The sequence below is a fragment of the Cebus imitator genome, unplaced genomic scaffold (assembly GCF_001604975.1).
Source record: "Cebus imitator isolate Cc_AM_T3 unplaced genomic scaffold, Cebus_imitator-1.0 Scaffold39, whole genome shotgun sequence".
NCBI classification, from domain to species: domain Eukaryota; kingdom Metazoa; phylum Chordata; class Mammalia; order Primates; family Cebidae; genus Cebus; species Cebus imitator.
Window position 1 is genome coordinate 2488582 of NW_016107354.1, and position 8573 is coordinate 2497154.

The 8573-nt window shown below is 42.7% G+C and overlaps 1 protein-coding gene across 1 annotated transcript in view; it reads left to right on the forward strand.

The window, feature by feature from the left end:
- Positions 1 to 8573, forward strand: part of PARVA (parvin alpha) — a 151115-nt gene that overhangs the window by 117632 nt on the left and 24910 nt on the right. The window contains exon 6 of the mRNA XM_017525754.2: positions 6449 to 6564. Within this exon, the coding sequence (XP_017381243.1) occupies positions 6449 to 6564 (116 nt within the window). The remainder of the gene's footprint in view (positions 1 to 6448; positions 6565 to 8573) is intronic.

The following is an 8573-nucleotide window of genomic DNA, read 5'->3' on the forward strand; positions in this document are numbered from 1 at the left end:
TTCAAAGGCCTGGTGTCTAATATGGACTCAGTGAGTCCCTTTCAGAATTAATCCGCAGATAAGGTGAATCTATCAGCAACAACTGGATTCCAAAGTTGTGTTTTTTATTCTAATAGATAAAAATACAAATTTAGTTAATAAAAGGTTAGACTGTGTTTTGCCTTTAAATATTAAGGGAGTAAGTACTGTGCTTCATCGTGTCCAATTTATATAACTTAAGATCAACAGCTCCTTACAAAAAAAAAAAAAAATACCTTTCAAACTTGGGAAAGAAAAAGGAATCTTTACCTCAAACTTAGGAATCCAATAACAGCCAGTCACAATCTCTCCAGCAGGTCTCTAACATCTGACATTGGGGATGAGACACCAAGTGCCTCCTAAGCATAGTTACACATTTTCATGCACAGAGTGATCAGCTGCTTTGCACAGCAGCATGGTGCCGGAAAGAGGTCATTCTCTGCCTGCAGAGGGAGACACCTGAGGACAGGAGCAGGGAAGGCCATGCTCTGGGCCCTAGATGCTATCAGGGAGAGGGGGTCCGTTTCCCTCTGCTCCAGGAATTCTAGTAGTGTCAATGGGGTGGAACAAGGGATGGCAGGGAGGTTGATGACTATGTGTCTGCATTTTATAAGTCCACAATAGTCATGAACATTAGAGAGAAGTCCTCTAATGAAGACGGCTGCTTAGTTTTATTTGATCCTATCTCCCACTCCTTTGAATATGGACCAACTACCTGTACCCTCCAAAAAAATAAGTCAGACATCATTTAACTTATCATGGCACCCAATTTGGGAAAGGCTGAGATAGAAGAACAGCCTGTTAAAGCCACATCTCTCCAGTGGCTTTGAATGATTTGTTTGGTTTTTGCTTACTTTAATTTCTTATAGGGAAATGTGTGCAAGAAAAATCATCACTCGTAGTACCATGCTAATCTAGCTGCTTTCCTTTGTTTGTTTCATTTCACTTGTTTCATTTGATACTAGTCACATCACTGCATCATTTAGCTTGGTCGAGTCATATACACTTTCTTTCTTTTTCTTTTTTTTTTTTTTGAGCTGGAGTCTCTCTCTGTTGCCCAGGCTGGAGTGCAGCAGTGCAATCTTGGCTCACTGCAAACTCCGCCTCCCGGGTTCAAGTGATTCTCCTGCCTCAGCCTCCTAAGTAGCTGGGATTACAGGTGTGCCCACCACACCTGGCTAATTTCTGTATTTTTAGTAGAGACAGGGTTTTGCCATGTTGGCCAGACTGGTCTTGAACTTCTGACCTCAGGTGATCCACCTGCCTTGGCCTCCCAAAGTGCCAGGATTACAGGTGTTAGCCACTGTGCCTGGCCCAAGTCATATACACTTTTGTGTGTTGTTATTTTTTTCTTGCTTTTACATCACACATATTTTCTATATTTCCTTTGGTCTTTGTAGTTAAAATTTTTGATAGCTGTTTCTATTTCATAGGGTAGACATTCCATAGTTAACTTAAACCCTACGTTGATGCTGATCCTTCTGGGATGTTTCCCAACCTATTTCTAATATCAGATAGCACCAAACTGAATGTCTTAGCTTGTGCCTCTTCTTGCTTCTCTTGAATTCCTCCCTTTAGATAGATTTCTAGAACTGAGATGGATTACTGGGTCAGAGGGAATAATTACCTCAGTGGCTAGCTCCCTGTGATGCCTTGGGGCTTTTGAAGAGCTGGGTTTGTTTACAAAGTCACAGTGGCTTGTTCCATAAGGAATGTGGCAGGCACAGCTCCTGGGGAAAAGCCCTGTCTCCTCCTGTCTGTTACCTTCCCTGGATATAAACCTGAGGACACTGTGGTGCCTCTCTGCTCAGGATGAGGGTGGTAGGGACAGGCTGCTGAGTTACCTCTTTAGAGATTTCTTCCTTTTTTTTTCCCTAATTCACAACAGTAATTTTCATTATTAAAAATTTAGAAAGTATAACTAAAATTTAAATAAACAACATATTTATGATGCTTATTGTATGTCTTGTGTCTGTGTAATCTTCACTCACCCATCTGAAGTAAGAATTCTTTTATTCCCATGTTACAGATGGGAAAATCGGGGCATAGAGAGGTTCAGAAACTATGAATGTAACCTTCATGAGGGCAGGGACTTTTGTCTTTTCACTGCCCATCTGGATACAAGAGCCACGAACATTGCGCTGTGTTCTGCAAGTTCTGTGTGTATGTGTCTGTGCATGTGTAATAAATAAATAGCATATAATACTTTATATATGTGTGTATATATATATAAAAAACATGATTTTTAACAAAAATGAGATCAACCTGTTTATATTGTTTAGAATATGTGTATATTAACAAATCATTAACTATTCTTCTGTATGTGACTTTTAATATTATATAACATGACGCTGTATGGATCTATCAATCTATTTAACTGAAAATGGGTTTTTAGATTGCTTTCCGTTTTCCCACTGATATCATCAATACAGCTGGATGCATTCTCCTTGCTTGTAGCCATAATTAATTCTTTAGGATAAATACCCAAGAGTGGTATTTGAGGGCCAAAGGGTAGAGCATTTTTGAGGTCATAATACATAATGTTAAATTGCCTCCAGAAAAATTACACCAATTTCTGTTTCCACCACAGGACATGTTTGGAAGACTATTTCTAACTCAGCAGCTCCATTTTAAATACTGCTCTCCAGCCCTGCAGTGACACTCTTAGCCTTGCAGCTGCAGTTCCTGGCTTGCATAGTGAGACCTGGGCGCTTGCTTTTATCCCACATGTTGCCATCCTGACTTGAGTGCAGGCACATGTTGGCCTCAGCTTCTACTGAACACCAGGGAGAAAACTGCCAGGAGACATTTTGAGAGGCAGCAAGGATGAGGGTGCACAAACAGTGGGTAGAATTTGTTTTAATTTAAGCAAATTAAATGATGATGATGAGGGTACACAGTGGGTAAAATTTGTTTTAATTGAAAAAATGGCATATTTTTATTTTAAAGAATATTTCAAAATAGAAAAAAAGACCGGGTGCTGGCACCTGTAATCTCAGCACTTTGGGAGGCCAAGATGGGTGGATCACTTGAGGTGAGGAGGTCGAGACCAGCCTGACCAACATGGTAAAACCCTGTCTCTACTAAAAACACAAAAATTAGCCAGGCGTGGTGGCATGTACTTGTAATCCCAGCTACTCAGGAGGCTGAGGCAGGAGAATCACTTGAAACCAGGAGAAGGAGGTTGCAGTGAGCTGAGATCTTGCCATTGCACTCCAGCCCAGGCAACAAGAACAAAACTCCATCTCAGAAAAAAAAACAAAAAGCAAAACTATCTTTCCACTCTAGCATAACTGTTTTTATTTTTAAAAATGTATTTCTTTCCAAATGTTGGCCACAAGCACATATTTATGTGTGTCTATGTATATATACATATATATATACTTTTATGTATGTATATATCCATAAATGCAAACTTTACAGCTATGTATATCACACACATATACACGTGTGTATAGATATATACACACATACACACATATAGCTATACTGTCTTAACTATGATTTTTAATGCATGCAAACTATTAATTTTGTGGATATATCGTAACTTCTTAAAGCAGTGGTTATTCAACTGTGGTTGGTCCAAAACTAGGGATTTGCAAGGAGAAACTCTAGCATCACCAAGGAGAAGACACGAAGTCATGAGTAGGCTGCAGTTAGGACTCAGAATCCTCACTTTAACCAGAGCAGTTGTACTTTTTTCATGAGTTTTAACTATCAGCTTTTAGAACAAAGTATTTCTGTGCTTAATATTAAAAAGTTTGAAAAATGTGTATCTAAACCATCCTCTTGTTATTGGACAAAGTGTTTTCCAGGGTTTTACAAAATGATAGTATGTTACACAGTAACTTACATCTTTGTACGTGTAATATAGCATGTATATGTGTGAGACTGTAGACTATGTATTTCAAAAACAATCCCAGAAGGATAGAGCATTCATTGAAAGAGTTTGACATCTATATGATGCTTACAATATAGTTCTGGATTGCTCACCAAGACAGGGAGATGGCTTACAGTGTCACCAGGGTATAAGAACAACTTGTTTGATCACAACTTTTCTAGCATTATATTTTGCCATTAAATGGGAGAGGGGTAGCAAATGTTCTTACAGCCCTCGGTGAGGCCAGGTGCTGGGCCAGTGGTTCTGATCAGAAGAGCAAACCTGGATTTGCCTCCGATGGTGACCACACTATGTCCATGGGTCACAGTGGGTCAGTGCCCCATCAGGATCTTTTTTTGAGGCTGTGAGTCTTGGTAAAACTCAGTTGACAAGGCTTGAAAGCCCAAAACCGAAACCTTCTGGAAGGCTAGGAGTTTGGAGCAGTGTATCTTCTGTTTGTGGTGATGGTGAGCTGCTGTTCCTAATCAGTAGAAAACCTTCTTTGAAGTAGCAGTGATAACAAGAAACCCTAATGAGTTACAAAGGGATGTCTGAATCATTTTCTTTTCTTGGTGATTTCTCAAAGCTTCTGCTAAAGCAGACTCACTGATCCCAGGGAAGACAGAATGACATCCTAATAATGGAACGAGTGCATGCAAAGTATACAAAATAGGCATTTTTTTGTTATTCCCTTAAATGCCCCCTGTAATGAGGAGCCGTGAAGCTGGTGGGGCTATGAAGGCAGGCAAAATATCTGGTGAATCTTCCCTTTGATGAGAAAGAGAGGGAAGAAAGCCGGCATATTGTAGTTGCCTAGGTGCCAGATACTTTCATGTAAGCTATAATAAAAAATATCAGCCATTCCTGGGCAGCTGCTGTGTTCCAGGAGCATCAGAGAGAAAACTCCCAGGAGACATGTTGAGAGGCAGCAATGAGAGGAGCGCACAAGTGTTCAACAGTGGCTAAAATTTGTTTTAATTGAAAAGATGGCATATTTTTATTCTAAAGAATATTTTGAAATAGGAAAAACTTAAGACTATCTTTCCACTCTAGCGTAACTATTTTCATTTTTTTTTTAATGAAATTTTTTGGGAAATCTTTAAAACCTGTATGTCCACATAGGTTCTGCTACCTCTATTTGTAAAGATGAGCAAATTAAGACTCAGGGGACTTTAGTGGCCTACCCTACCCGGGGCCATGTAGCCAGTAAATAAATGGTAGATTATAAAGTTAGAATTCAGGTTCCAGTCTGCCTGACCCTCTGTGTACCTCACTGAGTCAGTCTGTTTCTCCTCATCTAGAAAGAAAACTACAGCCTGTTGTGACCCAGCCTTCTCTGGTGTAAGTGGCTTAACTTTCAGCACATGATTCAGCAACTATGGCAGTCCCCTGGCTCAATAACATCCCATACAACTGTTTCTTAAAGAGCATTGCCTACAGTGACCATAGTGACACTCCAGCGAGTAACACAGCCCTTTGAATGTCTCTCTCATACCTTCTTCCAGGGATCTTAAAGCCCTGAACCAAGGAAGGGACCTAGTGTTTCCGACTCAGCGTCCGTTTATTAAGGGTCTGCTTTGTGTACAGTCTTGAGAAAGTAGTAGTGATAATCTAGAGTTCATGGTTAAGTGGGAAGGGAGACGGAGTGCAGAGCAGACATGCTCATGGTGATTAGAGTGGAATGGGACTTGGGGAGAGCAGATCTGAGCTTAGAACTCAGCAGTTGTCAGTGTCCTGATGGGAACCTGGGATTAGAGAGGTGTCACATTGGAAACCTGGCAATACTATGACCCAAGAAGGAGCTCCATGGGGCCTGGCAAAGAACTGAGGGGGCCGGGCATGGCGGCACATGCCTGTAGTCCCAGCTACTCCACAAAGGCCGAGGCGGGAGTATTGCTCAAGCCTAGGATTTCGCGGCTGCAGTGAGCTAGGATTGTGCCGTTGCACTCCAGCCTGAGCAACAGAGCAAGACCCTGCCTCAAGAAAGGAGAGATTTGCGGGGGCCCAGAGTGAGGCCTGTGATGACCACAGGTGTCCCCTGACCCTCAGGCATGATATAAAGGGACATTGGGTTGATGTATTAGGCCGTTCATGCATTGTCGTTAAGAAATGCTTGAGGCTAGGTAATGTATAAATAAGGGGTTTAACTGGCCGGCATCTGTGTGGCTTCTAGGGAGGCCTCAGGGACCTTTTTCTCAAGGCAGCCAGGAACAGGCACTTCACACGGCGAAAGCAGGAGCAAGAGGGAGAGCGGGCGTCAGGGAGATGCTATATACTTTTCAACGACCAGATCTCTTGTGAACTCAGAGCACTAGTGTACTTATCACCAAGGGGATGGCACTAAGCCATTCATGAGGGATCCACCCTATGATCCAAATACCTCTCACCAGGCTCCACCTCCAACACTGGGGATTACATTTCAGCATGAGATTTGGGCAGGGACAAATATCCAAACTCTATCAGTGAGGTACTACTGTACTTTGAACATCTGCTTATGTTGCCTAGAACCTGGAAGAAGATCCTATAATTTTCCCTCTTCTTTCATTTCAGCTGTTCATGCCAAGAGCCTGGTGGCCATCTTACACCTGCTCGTGGCTCTGTCTCAGTATTTCCGGGCACCCATCCGACTCCCAGACCATGTTTCCATCCAAGTGGTTGTGGTCCAGGTAAGACAGATAAAACTGCAAACATCTGTGTCTTTAAAGAGTTGTGGAGGCCGAGTTCCTACGAGAACCAAGGCATGTCTAGTAGATCATTAGAAGGAAGGCTGAATGAATGCTGAGTGAGCTGGGTGTGCAGGATACTGGGAGGCACTGAGTGAACTTTCTGATGCATATTGGCTTCCCCTGGTAAGTGTCCACAAGATGGAAGGGCATGTGCTTGTGTATAGACAGCCTTGTGTGGAGTATGTGCCTATGGTTTATGTGTTTTATGAGTTTTCTGTGTAATGTGTAGTTGAGGGTGTGTGGTATGTATGTGAGCTGTGTGTCATGGGGTCAGGAGGAAAAAGGTGTGTGTGTGTGAGTATACGGGAGTGTGCAGGTGCCCTGCAAACCATGGAAAACCATAATATTTTGGTTAAACAAATGATACTTATCTATGGGGAAAAGATATCTGTGCATATAAGGGAGTGTGTGTGTACATGTTTGTACGTGTGCATGCATTTGAGAGAGACCCCAACTGGCCATGTCTGTATTGAGGCACTGCCACCTTTCACCCACCCACAGAAGCACAGCTGGGATCTCAGGTCATCTTTTCCAGATTGTTGGATGGAATTTCCATTCACATATGGCTGTGTAATTTCCACAGTGAGGGTGTGCTCTCTCCCCATGACTATCTCACTCTGCTCCTAACCCCATTAAATACTCAAATTCAATTTTATTTTCCAACTTTATACCCATTTAGCCAAAGGTCATCCTTTTGTTTGCTTGTTTCTGTTCTTTTGCAAATAAACATACAGCAAGAGGAACTCTCCATCTAAGCAGCTCCTTGGCAATACAGGCTCTGGGAATAGGGAATAATGGCCACTCTGCCATGCCTTGGTGAGAAAAAGCCTTGAGGGCTGGTAGACTGTGCCTGAGCAGACCAGGCCAGTTTCCAAGACAAAAGGACTTTGAGTTGAACTTTCAGGGATCAGCTGTTAACAGGAAGAGAGGAGGACAACGTCCTCCTAATCAACTGATCAGTTGTCCCCCAATGAAAAACTATTTCTTCCACATCTCTGGGTACTTAACTCCACTGGGCATCAAGAAGGTAAAGCAGGAATATGACACCTCGGCCCTGCCTGCCGAGGAGATAGGACTGCAAATAAGAAGCAGAGAGGGCTGTCAGGAGCTCATAGAAAATGGGAACATGTCGGCCAGGCACAGTGGCTCATGCTTGTAATCCCAGTATTTTGGGAAGCCGAGGCGGTGGATCACCTAAGGTCAGGAGTTTAAGATCAACCTGGCCAACATGGTGAAACCCCATATCTACTAAAAATACAAAATTAGCCAGGTGTGGTGGCGCATGCCAGTAATCCCAGCTACCTGGGCGGCTAAGGCAGGAGAATCACTTGAACCCGGGAGGTGGAGGTTATGATGAATCAAGATCGTACCATTGCACTCCAGCCTGGGCAACAAGAGCAAAACTCCATCAAATGAATGAATGAATGAATGAGTGAAAGAAAATGGGAATGTGTGTGGCTCAGATACTGAATGCTACTGACCAAAAGGCCCTAATTGTCCTCGTTGAGCTCCTCACCTGTATCAAACATGGCACTAAGCATTTTATGTCTGCTGTGGATATGTGGCCAACTCAGAGTACCCTGGTTCAAGCATCTTCCTAGTGAGTCCAGGTCATCTCTATCATGCTATTTTTATCAATCAATAATGCGTAAATTCAATTCTTTATGTTTTTAAAGACTACAATTAGGGAGGCAGGGATGAATAGGTGGGAGCAAAGAGGATTTTTAGATACATGTCACTGTACATTTATTGAAACCCATAGAATGAACAGCACCAAGAGTGAACCCTTATGTAAACTACAGACTTTGGATGATAGTGACAATATCGGGCCGGGCGCGGTGGCTCACGCTTGTAATCCCAGCACTTTGGGAGGCCGAGGCGGGTAGATCACGAGGTCAAGAGATCGAGACCATCCTGGTCAACATGGTGAAACCCCGTCTCTACTAAAA